A 19,694-nucleotide genomic window follows, 5' to 3' on the forward strand; every position below is an offset into this window, starting at 1 on the left:
GTCACCAGCTGGCACTGCTCACCACCCCCCCCCTGCCGAGTGCCCCTTTAGCAAGCAGCTTGCTACAGGGGCTCCTGAGCCACTGCTGTGTATGTCCATTCAGACACAGAGCAAGGCTCAGCCCTACCCTGCCCTGCCCTCTCCTCATTGGCTAACTGGCCTTGAGGGAGAAACCCAGGAGAGCCGAGGCTCCTGTGCACAGCACTGGAGGAAGATTGGCCTCAGGTAAGTATGGGGTGGGGGGGGGGCTGCTGCACACAGAATGCATGAAGGTAAACAGCCTTTACAACCAGTTTAATGGCAGTTGGGCCTGAGGGTAGGGCATGTCTTTCTGCGTCATGAGTACGGTGTTAAATAATACCAACACTGATCTGGTGCTGCAAGTAAAGCTAACGTATTCTAGGAAAAAGGGCAGATTTTGTATATCTTGTTGCCAAGACCAGATTTTCACGTTTGCATGCAATGTCATCTGTTCACACGTCGGCTGCCTACAACTCAACATATAAGGAGACAAAATGCATATTAAAAAAAAAAAAAAAAAAAAAAAAACCCCACACACACAGAGACTGAAACGAAAATTTATTAAGCATAAAATTTCCATTTGCTCCTAAATTCTGGGTTTATATATTATACCTGCCAAGACAAAAAGTAGATTTAAAACGTGTTTTTGATAAATATTAGAGTAGCAAGCTGTCTCTCTCTTTTGGCACAGTATTATAAAAACATAGGAAAGGAGGGAAAAAAAAAAAAATGTTTAACATATTCCTCATTTTAGCCCTCATTCACACAATGCGATTTTTCATGCGATTAAACAGTTCCAAATCGCATGACAAGACACACCCTATTGCTGGCAATGGAACCGTTTACATTGCCACGACTTATGTCGCAGCGACTTTGAAAAAAGTTCCTGCACTACTCCCCCCCCCCCCGATTTCATTGCGACTCACAAGCCGCAATGAAATCTGAGGTGCAAATCACACTGATCTGTGGCTCCGAAATTGTGCTGAAGTAGTGCGATTTCAAAACCGCACTGGTGTGAACCAGGGCTTAAGAAAGCTAGGATGGAAATGCAAAACTTAAACAGAAGTTAAATACCAAAAGTTTCAATTATTAACATAAATAACAAAACTATGTTCTGGGCTTTGTGAATGCTTCATATTAGATGCGCCAACCACCTGAAGTAAAGTAAATGGCCAAGCCTGAAGAGGAAGCAAGTGTATTAATTGGTATTAGATGGAAATGCCAGTGGAAGCTGCCCCATCCGCTAATGGATATTCGTATAGATTCTGTTTTTAATGAACACCAAACTTGGGAGATGCTGCCGAACGCCACGGTAGTGCTGGATATGACTGAACCAACGAGATACATTAATGCAAGTCTCCTTTTCTTGAACCGAAAGGTCAGCCTAGGAAGAAATCAAATAAAAAGGTTAAAATATAAATATATATATATATATATATATATATATATATATATATATATATATATATATATATATATATATATATATATATATATATATATATATATATATATACACACACACACACACACACACACACACACACACACATACACACACACACACACAAGGCAAAATAAATGTTATATTTTGCATCTTACAGGTCTTTAGATGTTTACAGTATTTTTTTTTCCCTTTTAGGCTCATTTCCCCTCCCTTTACAGCTGGTGATCCTGACAGCAGCAATATTCCTGTCCTAGGACCAAAGGAGAACGCTGGACAACAATTTTCAAAAGTCTTGCTTCCTGAGTCTTGTAAATCACTGCATTCTTTTTTTATTACATTTTACTTTGCTGTCCAGTGAAACCTACAACCATTATAGTTACATTTTCTTCTACAGCGTGCTCCTACCGTGTGACCTGTATAAGCTCCTGATCTTACTAACAGCTGGGAATTTACAAACAGCTTGGACTAGAGAGAACCGCTGAGTCTGGGTGCCATTTTAAAACAGCACTTGGACAAACAGCTGCTCCCTGTGCAGTTTCAAAAACTGTCACTGGACCATTTATTTTAACAATTTTCCTATAAGATTATATGCGCATTTAAACCATTTTATGCCTGTTATTTACTTGTTAAACCCTCCCTGGTTGGGCATCCAAAAGCCTTGAGACTGCTGCTGGGCTCTACCATCTTGGACGTGATCTCAGCACACTCAGAATTATCACTCAAATAGTCCCCTTATGCCTTCCCCGGCAGGTATATAAGAGTTAAGGACCATACACATGGGCGGCATAAGCCGGTTCAATAGAAACCGGCTGACATTCGGCCCGTGTGTACTGCAGCCGGTCTGGCTTTTGTCAAAAGGGGCATGACCAAAAAAGGTCTGAGAGCGCTGACCGGTGTGTTCTGGCGTTTTCAATCTCAAGTTTTTTTTTTTCAGCCCACTGAGTTGAGCGAGAAAAAAAATTAAAATAATAATAAAAAAAAAAAAAAAAAAAACCATAGTGTGTACTAGGCCTTATATAGAAAGGTGACAGGAGGGGCAGAGATGCACAGACAATTAGACAACCACAGAAGAGGGCTTTGCTAGAGAAAGTGTAAGTTCACCTTTAGTAACTTTTTACAAATACGGTATACCCTTACGCAATTCCAGATCCCATAAATAGTACATAGAAGCAGTCCTTATTTTAAACAACCTCTTTATCTTTACATATGCAGCTGTGAGGGGACCGCTCCATGGAAACTGTGACCCCTTGATCCCCCTCCATCCGGTAAGTTAGACACTACGCAGCCACCTTGGGACTTTGACTGCATGTAAGCATGAAAAGGCAAACAGAAGCAGCATTTTAAAAACAAGGGCTGCTGGTAGGTACTATTTATGGGATCTGGAATTGCATAGAGGGATTTTCTAAGTAGTTACTAATGGTGAACCTATAGTGTCACGAAGTCAAGTCATTAAAAACAATGACTGCAAGTCATTAAAAACAGAAGTATGGGGGGGTCCCCCCCCCCAAAAAAATAGAGAGATAGATATATATATCTATCTCTGATGCGGCATCTGTCCCCTGCCACCTCTGCACTGAGTGATCAAACACCGCTGATCCCTCAGTTTTCCCCTCCGCTCTCAGCGCCAGGCTAGGAAGGGTGTGAGTGGCTGGCTCAGGCTCTCAGCTCAGCATCTTGTGGTTGTCTACGTTTACAAAAGTGTGCACCTCAGAACAGGCCAGAGGGTTAATGGATGTAGAGGGTTACAAGGAGGTTAATAAAAAGGTTGTCAAACAAGAGTAAGATGAATGAATGGACCCTTGTAAAGAGCAGTGATTAGGGTACAATGTGGCTGTGACTGAGTGAAATATGGAGAACGGTAGGGAGCAGTTAGTTGTGATGGGATAAAAATTGAGGTGATGGAGGTTAATACAGGTTGCCGGATAAAGGTGAAATGTGATCAAGTAATTCATAGATGGAATGTACCCAAGGGGGGATAAAATATGCCATTTTGGGGGATGAACGGGCAGAGGATGTTATGGAGGGGAGGGGGGGGGGGGGGGGGTCAGGTGGCAGAAAAAGGTCCCTGAGAAAGAAGGTAAGGGTCATCCAGTAGGGCCCATGGACAGTCTGCTAGCAGTCTGAGGTCTGGGTACAGCTCCTCTGAGAAAAGAAGTCCGAAGGGACTGATCCAGATAATTGCTGCATCTCTACAGCACCAAAGCGCAGCAGCTGAATACAATCTGCTTAACAAAAAAAAAAAAAAAAATTAAAAAACCCCACACAAAAAAATTTTTGAGCAAAGAGGAATGTCTATCACGTGCAGACACTAGCAAAAAACTTATGCTGGGAGTGGGAGGAGTTATGCAGGGCTCGGGATTGCAGGGGTGAACATCTGCTTGGATCGCTGTGGCGATCCAGAGATCCAGGTGGAAATGGGAGCAGGTATATCAAGAACAGGCTACTGGCTACCCGCCCCCCCCCCCCCCCCCCCCTAAAAAAAAAAAACCAAAAAAAACCTAAGTGCCAAATGAGCAGAACTTCCCTATTAGGCAATAACCGGTTTCTGGTACACAGATTCTTTAAATATGCCCAGCCGTATATTCATATCAGTTTACATTATATATATATATATATATAATGTCAATTTTATTCATCTTTTATACTTACTATAATTGGATGAAGCCCATAATAAATTAAGATATCTGCCAATGTTATTTTTTTTCCAGCCATGTATACTTTGTCCTCCAAATACAGGTTAAGGTCCTAAATAATTAAAAAAAAAAAAAAAAAAAAAAAAAAAAAAGGGAGCAGGATAAATTTTGGTTACCAGAAAACTATAACAGTAAGCAATACACGCTGACTAGTGTTCAGCTCATGTAAAACTTGTGTTTTTTTTTATTATTATGCTTGCTGCATTTTATTGCAGTGTCTTTTGATACTGCTTTGTTGGATTTTTAAGGTGGTTGGGCCAAGTGAATATACCAAAGACACAAAAGACATCACATGTAAAATGAGCCACAAGAAATGAAAAACGTGCAGGTAAAAAAAAAAAAAAGGCTCAAAAAAAGTGTCTGCAAAGCCAGACAGTGATCTCTACTGACAAAATCTTTTACAAAGCACTCCCCTTGAGTGAATAGACAGGAACACTGGGGTAGTAAAAATGCACAGTGTAGTGTATTGTGGGCGGGGTGTACTGCGCCTGTGTGTGGGACCCAGAGATTGCATTTGTAAGCTTCGATTCACATCTATGCATGTTGCTTTTGAGCGTTTCTGCAGTGTTTTTTTTGCGGTGCTTGCCGCGTTTTTGAACAGCGTTTTTACGGCTTTTTTTTTTTTTTTACAGTTTATTTTTTATACTGTATACAGTGTAAAAAAACAAAAAAAAAAAAAAAAAAAAAAAAAAAACGCTGCAAAAAACACTGTACTTGCGTTTTTGATGCTGGTCCATTGAATTCTATTACATGCAAAATGCTGCATTTTGCATGAAAAAAAGTCCCTGACCCTTTCCAAAAACGCAGAGGCACAAAAATGCATTGATGTGAACATGTTCCATAGGAACCCATGTTAAAAAATTCCCATGCATTTCTGCAAAATGCATCAAAAAACGCATTAGTGTGAATGGAGCCTTAGTGTCCTAAATTTATTCAAGAGGTAAACTTAGCCTTTAAGCTAACCCATTGGCTTCAATAGTTTATTAGGCAGTGACAAGTACACAGAACAAAAAAAGTCAGAACATCTGCATAAATGTTCGGGTCAGTGGTTCTAAGTATTGACTCAACATGATTTTAAAGTGAATGTGTGGGCCCCTGAGCATAGTCAAATTACATCATTTGGGACTCCTGTAGAGTGTCCAGAAACTCCACAAGACAATCTAAAGCTCATCACACATGCTACAATCTGATTATATCATCTCTATTAGATGAACAATCTCCTTAGATCTATCAACAAGTATTTAGTGCAAGGGCCTGACTAATTGTATATAGGTTTATTGGTCATATCAGGTAGGCTGTCATATTACTTAGTTTTGGTAGATCTAAAGTTCATTGCACAGATACTGTATGGCCAGATTGTAACGTGTGTGGTGAGCCTAAAGTTCACCATACAGGTTACAATTTTACTATACAATCTCCATATGATCTAGCAAAACTACATAATATGGGGACCTAACTAAACTTTCCAATCAGACCAGAGCTTAGAATACATAGTTGTTGGGAGATCAAAGAAATTACACAGTCAGATTGTAACATGTGGGGTTAGCTTTATGTAAAAAGAGTTGGCTTTACCCTACCCCCGATTGTAATCTACTATTAGTCAATCACCTGTGTTATGAACAAGCATTACTGTAGTATAAATACATTAGGACACACTGCTCAGTGATTGAGCTACATTTATTTTACAACACAATACAATAATAGTACTCAGCAACCATTTAAGTTGTCTATTTAGAAAATACACAGGAGGTGACAGTTGCTTCTTTTGTTTCCATTTTAAAATGTACAATTTGCCCAATAGCCTAACAGCTTTGCATTTTTTCTCTCGTTAACTATGGGAAGCTGTGGCCAAGAGCATTTACTAAAATGCATTCAAATTAGTACCAGTTAAAAGTGATCTGACATATGTGAATACCCTTCAGCTTATTACTAGAATAACCAAATGTTTTGCCTTTCACATAGCTCTCCCAGTCAAGTCATAGCTTCTAGATTTGTTTAGTTTTATTAGGCAAGGAATTACACAGACTGACCAACTTGGAAAATACAACGATTCACTGGTAGCAATAAGCAGCTCTATTAAACTTGTAAATGCTGTATGCTTACAAAACAGAAATGAGCAAAATGATCACAAAAATCAAATAAGGCGGTTTAGGAGTGTGCCGAATCACCAGGTCTGCTTAGAATCACTCATATTTAACCACTTCCATACCAGGCACTTTCGCCCCTTCCTGCCCAGGACAATTTTCAGCTTTCACTGCTGTCACACTTTGAATGACAATTGTGCCGTCATGTAACACTGTACCCAAACAACATTTTTATCATTTTCTTCCCACAAATAGAGCTTTCTTTTAGTGGTATTTGATCACCTCTGGGGTTTTTATTTAAAAAAAAAAAAAGAAACAAAAACTAAAAAAGACCAACATTTTTGAGAAAAAAAAAAAAAAAAAAAAAAGGTTTTTCTTAAGTTTTTGTCATAAATTTTGTTTTCCCCTTCACTGACGGGCACTAATGAGGCAGCACTGATATGTAGAATTGATGGGCACCAATAGGCGGTATTGATATGCAGCACTGATTATGAGGTACTGATGTGTTACTGCTGGGCACTGATTGACACTGCAAGGCTTTTTTATCGGGGGAATGCTGGGCACTGATTGGTAGTGTTTTTTTGCACATCTGAGGGGGCTGTGCTGATAATTAATGTGCTGATTATCAGCACAGTTCCCCCCTCTGACAGGGAGGGCCGCCAGTCGGCTCTCCCTGTCAGCGTAAACCGAGGAATGCCGTTTACTGGCACCTCCTGGTTCACGCTGTGATCAGTCACAGCTGATCACGTGGTAAGAAGCCTCTGACAGAGGCTTCTTTTCACGATCGGAGATGGGGGGTGTCAGACTGTAACGCCGCAATCGCAGCGCTGCGTGCCCCCACGTGTGTGCGCCGGCATGTTATCCTGCTGGACGTCATGACGCCCAGTCAGGATATCAGAACCGCTTCCCGGTAGTCATTCTCCTATAGGTTAACCACTTTCTGAACCGCTCACAGTAAATATACTGCCCCACCCAAGGGAAGGGTGGTCAGCATCCCTGATCACCGCCACCCCAGTCATACGATGAAGCTATACTGCACTGGTAACAAAAAACAATTTTATTTAAAATTTCTTAAATTTTCCAAAAAATTACAATTTCAAAAAACTTTGCCATGCCTCTTATGAAATACCTTGGATGGGCTACTTTCCAAAAAGGGGTCACGGGGGGCAGTATTTGCACTGTCCTGGCATGTTAGGGGCTCATAAAATTAGATAGTCCATCAGTACTGATCAATTTTTAAATATATATTATACATACACACACACACCATAGTTTGTAGAATAATATACACTGATTTGGGTTATTTTTACCAAAGAAATGTAGCAGAATACATTTTGGTCTAAAATTTATGAAGAAATATTGTTTGCAAAGTTTTATAATGGAAAGAAAAAGGTTTTCTTTTTTTCAACATGTTCAGGTTTCTTTTTCCTCTTTATATAGCAAAAAACAAACAACAAAACAAACAACAAAAAAACAAAACAAAAAAGACCCAGTGGTGATTATATACCACCAAAAGAAAGCTTTATTTGTGTGAAAAAAAAAAAAAAAATGATAAAAATGTAATATGCATACATTATTTGCATAATGAGCAATTGCCAGTTAAAGTAGCACAGTGCTGAATAGCAAAAAATGCCCTGATCATGAAGGGGGTAAATCCTCAAGTGGCGTTCCGCTGCTGATGAATCTACTAGAAATACAATAGGCTTTCTAGCCTGTCAGTGAAACATGAGAGAAACTGGAAAAAGATGTATTTGTATGACCACTTTATTTGTCCAGCTTTTACTGTAGATGGATACAGTAACAAATTTTAAAAATTGAGCCCGCCCGTTTATGTTTGGAAAATCTGTGACTTGTACAGGTACTAATGGCTGTCTTTTGCTGAATTTTTCCTAATAATAAAAAGAGCCAACTAATCTATGAGAAGTGCACATGGTGCTGGTGCCACAGTTTGAAGTGGAATTATCCTGCAAGTACTGACATATAGCTAGAAGTAATGAGATATAGAGTGCAAATGAAAGAAGAACTGTACTTTTATAAGGGGGGGGGGGGGGGGGGGTGGAATTTTCTATGCATGCGCAGAAGCTACCCAACCAAAAGAATGCCAGGATGGCTGCAGGGCTCCCAGTGAGCAGCACAACAAATCTGGCTGATGCCAGGACAGGCAACGACATTGTAAATGTGTGCTGTAAAAGATAAATAATTCATTTTGACCAGGCTTTCAACACACCACAATGCTGACAAAATTTGGAAATGACCCATGCTTTCTAATGTGGCACACTACAAACAAGTGTGTTGCCCATTACTATTTGATACATTGTGAGCGTGCAAATTAAAAAGAAATGCCAACCCAACACACTGGAGTATGCACTTTGTCATGTTTTAGGTTAACATGCATTTAACTGTACATTGCCACAACCTCCAAGTCTGAAGGGGTCCTAAGGGCCCTTTAACATCTTTCTGTTCTGGTGTGTTGGTTTAAGGCAGTCCTTTATTTAACCTTGGTGCGGCTTTCAAATCAAGAATCTCTGATTCCATTGCGGCTTGCGACTTAAATTTAACAGAAGTCAATGCAAGTGGCAAAGAAATTGCAGAAAAGTAGTGCTGGAACCTTTCAAAATCGCTGCATCTTGAGTGGCAACAATTTGAATGATTTAATTGCCGAAAATTGGGTGCAACTTGTCATGCGATTTTGAACTGTCAAATTGCATTGGTGTGAACGAGGGCTTAAAGTAGTTGTAAAGTCAACTGACAGACACATTATTCCAAGGATAAATGCTGCACTGTTCTAAAAGGATTTTTTTTTTTGTTGGCCTATGTGGCTATAGTATTCCTTGCTAAATTGCAGGCCACGTGATCCCTCTAAATTACTGAGCGATCCACGGAACTGCTGGTGGGTGTGCCAAAAGAGGGAGGGAGTTGCCACCTCATCCCTTTAAAACTGATCAAATTAAATTACACAGTTTCTGTGGCTGATTAAGGTGGTAATTAAACTCACTTGGTGCCTTATCTGCATGAAATTAGCCTCAGAACCTGTGTAATGAATATGTGTTCGGTTTTAAAAGGATGAGGTGGCAACTCTAGACCTGACCCTTCCTCACTCTTAGCCCCCATTCGCACTACATAGCACGTCGCATGTACACGTTTTCCCACATCGGGCAGGCCATTTATTTCACTAGGCTGCACTAAACACGGTAAAGAAGCTAGTATTTTTCTGGGCTTTGAGAATTTTTAGAGGTGCATTTGGGGCGCCATTAACCCGTAACCGCCTGACGTATAGCATAATGACGCTGGCAGGAACCTCTCGTCAATCCGGGCGGACGTCATTTAACGTCCTTCCGGATTGTAGGGCCGCGCAGCAGTGCGATCTGTCACTGGCTGCGTCCACCGGACACAGCCAATGACTTATTACTGTACCAGCCCGTAGCCAGTACCATGTGACTGCAGTAACCAATCACAGAAGGTCATATGACAGTTGTATACAATAGATGGCTTTCTTTCAAGACATCCATTGTAAGCAATTGTGTTGCTAGTGGTGATCCCATTGTACAGACTAGGCCAATCACAGCCCATCTGTACCATGTGAATAGTTCTGACCAATCACAACAAAAGAAAGTGGATGAATCGATTTCATTCAGTAAAATGTTTGCATATAGCAATGTAATGCACTGCTATATGCAAACATAATATGTAAAAAAAAAAATATTTTTTTTTTTTTGTACTGCCACCAGTCAGTTTTCATGATCACTGCACACACCTGTTATATGATGACTCTGTACTGCACTGGTGTGGGGTAACACACACACACACACACACCTTAGTTTGTGGAGTCTATACCTTTCCTACAGGCTAAAATATACACTGATTTGGGTTACAGCCCCCAAAGAAATTTGGCAGAATACATTCTGGCCTAAAACTATGAACAACAATGATTTATTTTCAAAATTTTTGTTCTTCTTTTGTTCATAGCGCAAAAAATAAAAAACCCAGTGGTGAATACCCCCAAAAGAAAGCTCTATTTCTGTGAACAAAATTATAAAAATTTAGTTTGGGTACAACGCTGAAAATCGGCCTAGGCAGGAAGGGGGTAAAAGTGCCCTGTCTGTATTGATGTGGTTAACAAACGAACGGTACTGCAAAAGTGACATGTGTTTTTTGTGTTCACACACTACTGTGGTGTCATGGCAGCTTTGAACTTGGGCAAGCCATCAAGAGTTACCAAATATCAGCCTTTTGATTGTCTAAACCAATAATAAAATTATGGCAAGGTAGGCTGTTGTTGAATAGGACTGTCTTTATTTTATTATAAAGATCAGCTCCCTTGTTAGGAGCCAACCACTTGGTAATTGTGATTATTACAACAAAAAGGTTTACAAGCTTTGTCAAAGTGATAGCTCATGCATTCTTAACCCCAAAATAAGTCTATAATATCTTTTATGGGAATATTATACAAAGGACAAATCTGTCTACATGTGCAGCATAACCATATGTGTTCAACTGATACAAATATAGTAATAGAACTGGTCCAATGTATATCTAGCTTGAGAAGGATTCAAAAATGTTATGTGTATTGCAGGTCCACTTAAAACAGGGCTTCCAAAAAGCATGGCCTCACCATATCTGCACTGCACAAAAGTCATCACACCAACCTTTAGAATGGAGCGAACATCTTCTTTGGAAGATAATTTGTCTATACGTGTAATTCTATATTCCAGCCACTGTTGTACAATTGCCTTCTCTTCTGTTGAAACACCAAGGAGTTCATCTTTTTTGGCCTCTGTAGCTAAATGAGAAGCGATAGTGGCAAGTCCCACCAAGCTGGGACCTTTATTGGTTTGAAGCACAGGAATCTGAGAAAAAAAAAAAAAAATTAAAATGCTTTTATTTATTTGAATATAAATTAGATTTTCTTGGTCTTAATACCCCATAAATTAGATTCTCTTGGTCTTAAGACCCCACTCCAGGTTTTTTGACATCAGAAGGTGGTCAACTACAGGTCAAATGTATATGTTAATGAATTCTGAATGATCCCACAAGTGTCTCAAACCAATACCATCAACACAGGCCCCAATGTAAATCTGTGGTCTTTTCCTAGCTGCAGATTCTACAGATGTCCATGTCACTGCCTGAAAGATGTGGAATCTGCCTATTTGATATCCACCTGTGAAAACCTCTCAGGATCCAGAAGGATGCATGTCATGATAGTGTCACCATAAGGGGACCGATTAGCAAAAGCATAGACTGCAGAACAGGATTACTCATCTCCACTCCTAAAAGAGGCTCCAGTGAGGGACAAGGATGGCAGGGTGAGCTGAGGGTCGCATGCTTGGTACTGCTGCTAGTCATAGAATGTCTTGTATTTTTTCAATGAAAACAAAGTGTTCTCAGATTGGAAGACATGGACAGGCAAATCAGTGATGTCCCAATCTCCACCTCTTCCAATCAGAGAGACCCTCTGTGGTCAGCGTGCAGCGGGGCACCAGATCTATGTGCAGCACATGGGCCAGTCTCCTCAAAGCCCCTCTGTAGTTCTCTGTGAGATCACACATCCTTCTACCAGAATCCTGAATAGGGATGAGCTCTGGTTTGGACTAAAACTGAAACGGAAGCTGACACTCTCGCCCCATCAACTGGGGCTAGGGCATTTCCCACACCGCAGATGCATGTACACAAAGGGGCGGGGATGCTTGTGACATGGACATAATATGGTCACATGGCTATATTAGGTCAAATGATGTTACAAGCATCCCCACATCTTTCTGCATATGCAGCTTTGGGGCAGGGAATGCCCTGGCCACAGTTCATTGGGCAGCAGGGACAACTTCCTCCTGGGTTTGGTCTGAATCCAAGTTCAGCAAGATTATTGGATGCTATTTGATGGCATCACTGATATTTAAATATCATTTTTTTTTCCATTCTGCCATCTTATCCTCTGTTTGATCCCCTGTTGCCATGGTGCTGCACATGATGACACCAGCCATTTGATGACTTGACAGTTCAGTTAGAAGGACAAGCAACTGTGACAGCCATCATTCATGTCATGCTTTGAATTAGAGCTGCACGATTTTGGCTAAAATGAGAATCACAATTTTTTTGCTTAGAATAAAGAGCACGATTCTTGCGGTGTAACATCATCTTATACATTATACAAAAAAAAAAAAAAAAAAAAAAATTGGGATAACTTTACTGTTTAGTTTATTTATTCATTAGTGTATTTTTTTTTTTTTTTTTTATTTTTAAAAACATTGCGTTTGAAAGACTGCTGCGCAAATATGGTGTGACATAAAATATTGCAACAATCACCTTTTTATTCTTTAGGGTCACTGCTAAAAAAATATATATATATATATATATATATATATAAAATAAATCATATTTGGGCGTTCCAAGTAATTTTCTAGCAGAAAATAATGATTTTTACTTGTAAGGAACAAACGTCAGAAAAGGTTTGGTCTTTAAATGGTTACATTTCCTTCATTTACAAGCCAGAGTTCTTTCCTTTGATGAAAGAAGGAAAAGATACTTTGTTTCTACTTATTCCTGTGTTGTGATTAAACTCGGCAGGCTGCCTGGATTTTTTTTTCCAGCTGTGAGAACTCTGCACTTGTTAGAAAGAATTGTGACATGCTGTTTTGAAGATCGGGAAGGGAAAAAGATCACGATTTCGATTCTTAACGATTAATTGTGCAGCTCTACTTTGAATGCTACTACTTTGGAAACCGTTAAAGGAGAATTCCAGCCTAACACTAACTAGTCTTAAAAATGTTACCTCCCCCTCTTACCTATCCTGCCTAATCTGTGTACAAAAAAAAAAAAAAAAAAAAAAAAAAAAAAAAAAAAAAAAAATCTGAATACGTACTTATTTTTAGTCCACTCCAGTCACCGGATCCCTATGTTAGTCAGCAGCAGGGAAGAGGAAGGAGTGCTCAGCAATAGTTGAGAATTTTGGGCATCGAGCTGTCGCTCAGACTTCTGTTGTCAATGCTCTCTCCTCTCCCCTGCAGCCGAAGGTCTTTGACATAGGGGAGACTGAGCTGCAGTATCACATGACCTTATTAAAAATAGGAAAGTATACACTTTTTTTATACACAGGTTATGCAGCATGAGGGGGGAGGGAACATTTTTAAAGACTAGTTAGGCTCAGTTAACATATATGCAAATTGGATGCAATTTGAACATCCGATTTGCAGGACATGTGTTAGAATAATGATTTCCATTGAAGCTGTGACAAAAAGCAGGTCCTGAGCCTTGCAAATTCACATCAGAACTGCATCAAAAATGCACATGAACCCCTGAACACATGCTATTTTTATTTGCAGTGAAAACTGACATACAGTTCACACCAGACATGTGTGAACCGAGCCTCAAGCCTTGTACACACTATCGGATTTTCCGCCGGGAATTGTGATGACAGACTGTTGGCGGAAAATCCGACCATTTGTACACTCCATCATACAATTGTTGTCAGACCTTCTGCCAACAAATGTTGGATAGCAGGACTATATATTTTCCTGACAGCCGTCTGTTGTCGGATTTTCCTATCGTGTGTACACAAGTCCGTCACACAAAAACTCCAAAGTACAAACACGCATGCTCGGAATCAATGCTCACCAAACACGACGTTAGCAGAAGGTGCCCAAATGGTGGCGCTCAAGAGCTGAAATACCATCATAGTACGTCACTACATTCGTGTTTGTTGGCCGACAATTGTGTACCATTAGTATGCAAGACAAATTCATGGCCAACACCCTTCGGACAAAAGTCTGGCGCTTTGTCTGCGGAAAATCCGATCGTGTGAACGAGGCTTTAGTGTTAAGCCTAGTACATATCATCAAGTTTCTTTTCGTTCAGCCTGAAAAAAACTGATAGTTACTTGGATTTTATTCAATCTTTTGTAGTAGTGTTGTTGCCATTTTGAACCACGTGTAAGGATGAGCTCCGACGTGTTCTCATGCTGAACCTGCCGAGCCCGCCAGTAAGTCGGCATGGCGCATCGCTAATCACAGGTAGGGAGACATTTCCCGATCTCTGCAGCCGCACATCGGGAAATATCTCACTGATTGTGATTAGCGCTTCGCCGTGACGACTTCCTGGCGGGCTCGGCACGTTCAGCATGCGAACACGTTGGAGCTCATCCTTGACCACGTGTGGCCGCTGCAGTTGAACAGAAGCCACTCGATCAGCGCCGCAGGCAATGGCTGCAGCTCTGGTTTGCGTATTCTGACAGCGTGGTTGGGGGGGGGGGAAGCCAGGATAGTGTTTTCCTGCTGTCACAACACTATAATGCAGTGGAGAGAATTCCCCCATCTACCTTGAATGTGTGGTTGGCAGAAATGGTTCAGTGTTTTCATTTAGCTTGCTAGTTGAATTTTAAGAAAATGGAACATGTGTGGCCAGGTTGGAATTCCCCTTAAATTCAATGGGTTTAGTTGTCAATTGTAGATACAGAGAAGCACAGATCCCAGACATGAGCTTTGAAGCACCCACAAGACAGTGTGATTTCTATAATGTGACAGGGAATTGTTCAGCTGATGACACTGCATATGAAAGATATGGCCATCCAGTCCAGCATCAGAGCTCTCCTCATTGCATCAGCAGCACACCACACCAGTGTTTCATCAGATTTGGCAGCCCGTCAGAATATGTAACAGAAGTGATGTTCCCCCGCCGCCATCTTGCTACACCACGCACTCCTCCATAGTAAGGATACACTGAGAAGGGGGAAAGCGGACATCATGTTACACCCACCGTTGTTTTGCATTTTACACTTATTTTTAACATATCCGCCTCCGGGACTTCTCCCGAACCTCGCCCATCCTCTGGAATTCCCTACCCCAATCTGTCAGACTGTCTCCAAATTTATCCACTTTTAGGCGATCCCTGAAAACTTTCCTCTTCAGAGAAGCCTATCCTGCCTCCATCTAACAACTGCACTATTTTCTCCATTAGCTCATCTCCCACAGCTATTATCCTTTTGTATAACTTGACCCTCCCTCCTAGATTGTAAGCTCTAACGAGCAGAGCCCTCTGATTCCTCCTGTATTGAATTGTATTGTACTTGTATTGTCTGCCCTAATGTTGTAAAGCGCTGCGTAAACTGTCGGCGCTATATAAATCCTGTATAATAATAATAACAACAGTAACGCGAGTTTATATAGTGAAACACAGTGCTTAGAATTCCGTCTGACTGGTTAGATGTTGAATTTTAAAAGCAGCGGCAAGCCTGCTCATCTCATAGGTTTGCTAATCTGACAGAAGTTTGCTGCTTTTAAAATTCAACATCTAACCAGTCAGAGTTCTAAGTACTGTATTTCACTATATAAACTGACTTTACTGTTAAAAAATAAGTGTAAAATTCAAAACTCCGGTGGGTGTAACAAGGTGTCCGCTTTCCCCTTCTCAGTGTATCCTCATAATGGAAGAGTGCGGGGTGTAGCAAGATGGCGGCGAGGGAACGTCACTTCCGTTCCACATTCTGATGAAACACCGGTACTATTCATAGTGCAGCAGCTGTCCTATAGAAAGACAACTTGCCATAGTAAGGTACTTATTATAACTGATCTACATTACATAGAATCTCTCAGCAACACACAACTCCATATAAAGGGAGCCGTTCAGTCAATGTGCACAGTAACCAAACACAGCACGCCGACCAACGTGCTATTCAGCTTAGAAATTGTGACACACGTGCCCCCCTCACATTACCTGCCTGTCCCCCTGAGCGCGGCTGCTGTACTTTCCTGCCTTTAATCCCAGGCATTTCTCCAGCGCACACAGCTCCTCCACCGCCATCTTGGTTGGCAAGTCACAGCGAGCACACGTTGCCAACCACCCTGCACAAGACTGCCCCTCCCCTTCCATGTGAGAAATTGTCCGATTGGTCTAAAAGTGGGAAGCGGCCCAGCGCCCACTCCTGACCACAGGATAGGATTGGTAGAAATAGATAGGGGCGGGGCGCATGGAACCGAAAGCAAATGAATGGACATGCGTGTTGTAGGCAGTTGTGGCTCTGTCAGTGTCAGCACGGCTTGTCTTAGAGGGCTGGTCACGGCTTTGTGGTTGGACGGAGGTGACTTGTGTACATCGGGGCTAAATGCTATACAATTGTTCTAGGTTTACGTGAGCACGTGACAAGATAGGGGACAGGTGCCCTGCGTTCTGTTGAGCTCGGCATGCCACTGATCAGCCTGAGGGGTGCTGTGTAAGGAGCGTCACTTCCTGTTCTAGGAAATACACCAAATGTATGGGAGAACTCTGCACATAGCTACTTTCAGGACAGGATTTGGCCCCATGCACACTCTATGCTTAGGGTTATTTGGGGTTATGGTTATTAATCATTATTTTATTATAATAAATAAATGTAAAATACACAAATAAATTAATACTAAGTAACAATAAATAAATAACCTTTTAACTTTAACCCCTACCCCTTCAAAAAAATAAAAAATAATAATACATAACTAACCCTAACACAAATAAATAATTATAATTATTAATAACATTTGTTTTCGAGTTTGGGCGTTTATTGTAATTTTATCATTAGTATTGTTGATATTATTAGTATTATTAATACTAATAATAACAATACTAATTTAGGGCTCTTTCACACGGAGGATCCGTATGTCCGTTTTTCATCCTTCCGTTTTCGGATGAAAAACGGACATACATGTATCCCTATGGAGCGTCGGATGTCAGCGGTGACATGTCCGCTGACATCCGACCCGCTCCGATACGAAAAGTGTAACGGAGGAAAACCCTACTTTTCCATCCGTTTTCAGATCGGATCGGGTGACGACGGACTCTACGGTCCGTCATCATCCGATCCACCATAGGGGAGAGCGGCGCTCTGACAGGTCCATCGCTGCACAGTGTGCAGAGACAGACCTGTCATTTTCCTGCTCAGCGGGGATCGGCGGAGCGATCCCCGCTGAGCAAGCGGGTGTTCACGGGGCGGATCATCACTGATCCGCCCCGTGTGAAAGAGCCCTTAATATTCATTAAGGTTAGAGGTTAATTATTATTTAGTAATGTATTATTGCATATTAATTTATTTTACTTATTTATGATGATTTTTAGTTATTTGTGTGTTTATTTTACATGTATTTATTTATTCATATATTATTACTATTTTATTTTTTACATTTTTTTTTTTTAATTTAACCACTTCCGGACCGCCCGCTGTCGATATACGTCGGTCCTTTGACGTTTAAACACCGTTGTTATGGCAGCAGATAGCTGCCATAACCCTGGTATTTCTTTCAACAGCGGGTGATAATAGTTAATAGTGGTCTCTGCGGCGTATTCGCTGATCCCCCCCCCCCCCGCTGCGTCCTGGTTATCTCAACAACTTACCGAATCTGTCGGTAAGAGATTGATCCTATTTCCTAATATATATATATTTTTTTTATTATTATTATTTTCAGCATTTCAGAAAATTCCAAACATTATCTTGAAACATATACAATACAATTTATCTTATCAATTCCTGTCCTCTCCCTTCCAATAGCGTAATAGGGGGGAGCGGGGAACCACAATAAAGGAAAAAGAGAAAAAAAGGAGGGAAATAGGAAAAAAAAAAAAACATTTCCAAAGGAAGGAAAAGAAGGGAGCGAGGGGCGAGAGAACCTACGACAAATGTATGAACTATCGGGGGGGTACAAAAACTATAAGGTTTACCAATATTATTAATTAATAAGTCATATTCTGATTTACCATCAGGGTCTGATATTATTTCATAATATAGTTTAGTCTCCTTATATTCAAACCATTTTGTCTTAATATAAACCATGTCTTAATATATTTCCTGGTCAGCCCTTTATTTCTACAGGTTATTTCTTCCATTAGACGGCGCTCATCAACCCTTCGTAGCCACTGTGAGATAGTAGGTATTAAACTTTTCCCCCAGTATAGTGGAATCAAAGATTTACAAGCGTTTAATAAATATGGGGTCATAGACATCTTGTATTGCTCTGTTGTTTCGTTCGTACAATGAAGTAAAAACATTGATGGTTCAGGTTTAATTACTCGGCCCAGTATCAGAGAGCAAAAAATAGCAAGTAAAATAAATAAGGAAAAAAATAATAACTTAAAGCGCCCCATCCCTCCGAGCTCGCGTGCAGAAGCAAACGCGTACATAAGTCACGCCCACATATGAAAACGGTGTTCAAACCACACGTGAGGTATCGCAGCGATCGTTGGAGCGAGAGCAATAATTCTAATACTAGGCCTCCTCTGTAACTCAAAACTGTTAACCTGTAGAAACTTTTAAATGTCGCTTATGACGATTAAGTGCCAAAGTTTGTTGCAATTCCACGAGCAGGCGCAATTTTGAAGCATGCAATGTTGGGTATCAATTTACTTGGCGTAACATCATCTTTCACAATATAAAAAACAAATTGGGCTAACTATATTGTTTTTTTTAATTTTTTTTTTTAATTAAAAAAAATTTATTTTTTCCCCAAAAAATTGCGTTTGTAAGACAGCTGCGCAAATACAGTGTGACATAGAGTATTGCAATGGCAGCCGTTTTATTCTCTAGGGTGTCTGAAAAAAATATATATAACTGATTTTAACTTGTAAATGACACATGTCAAAAATAGACCTGGTCCTTAAGTGGTTAAAGTGGTAGTAAACCCGCTGACTTTTTTTTTTCCCTACACCTGTAAGGGAAAAGGCTTAATGAGCTAGTATGCACCGCATACTAGCTCATTATGAGATACTTACCTTAGAACGAGGCGCCGGCATCTCACCCGGTCCACACCGAGGGAGCTAACATTTCCCCTCGGTGTGCCTTCCGGGTATCGCGGCTCCGGCGCTGTGAGTGGCCAGAGCCGCGATGTCGTCACTCCCACGCGTGCGCGTGGGAGACTTTTTTTCCGGCGAAGTCCAGCGGCTGCCGGGCTTTCAGCCGAGAATCCCCTGTGCGCATGCGCCGCTGCAGTCAGCGGCTCATTGCGAGGGGAATATCTCCTAAACCGTACAGGTTTAGGAGATATTTTTTTTACCGACAGGTAAGCCTTATTATAGGCTTACCTGTCGGTAAAAGTTTAAAAAATAGGTATACAACCGCTTTAAGCAGAAAATCACACATAAACCGTGACAAAATGCACACAAAAACACAGAAATGGCGCGTTTCCATTCATTTGTATGAGAATAAAAACATGCCAAAGAACACCCAAATATGCCGAATTTGAGCTACAAAAAAAGCTCCAGCGCTTTTTTGAGCGTCAGGCTTTTGGCTTCTGGCGACATGGAGTGGAGATGTGAACCATCTCCATAAAGAATAATTGATTGTTTTTTTCCCCCCTCCAGCTCCAGCATTTTGGAGGTTCAAGCTCCAAAGCGCTCAGGTGTGAATGCAGTCTACACTAATGCGCATATGGCATTAACATGCTCTATTGGCCAAAATTCTGGCCATTTAGAATGCGGGAACGCGCCCAGGATTAATGCACA

The 19,694-nt window shown here is 40.9% G+C and overlaps 1 protein-coding gene across 1 annotated transcript; it reads right to left on the minus strand.

Moving 5' to 3' along the window:
* Positions 1-562: 562 nt before the first annotated feature.
* On the minus strand, positions 563-16,101 carry EEF1E1 (eukaryotic translation elongation factor 1 epsilon 1). The gene is made up of 4 exons (XM_073632713.1): positions 15,948-16,101; positions 10,892-11,092; positions 4,118-4,213; positions 563-1,405 (listed from the first exon to the last, which is right to left on the minus strand). Exons 1-4 carry the CDS (start codon positions 16,032-16,034, stop codon positions 1,265-1,267), a joined length of 525 nt encoding a protein of 174 aa, XP_073488814.1. The 5' UTR covers positions 16,035-16,101; the 3' UTR covers positions 563-1,264.
* Between the last annotated feature and the right edge of the window lie 3,593 nt (positions 16,102-19,694).

The sequence above is a fragment of the Aquarana catesbeiana genome, linkage group LG05, assembly GCF_042186555.1.
Source record: "Aquarana catesbeiana isolate 2022-GZ linkage group LG05, ASM4218655v1, whole genome shotgun sequence".
Lineage (NCBI taxonomy): Eukaryota > Metazoa > Chordata > Amphibia > Anura > Ranidae > Aquarana > Aquarana catesbeiana.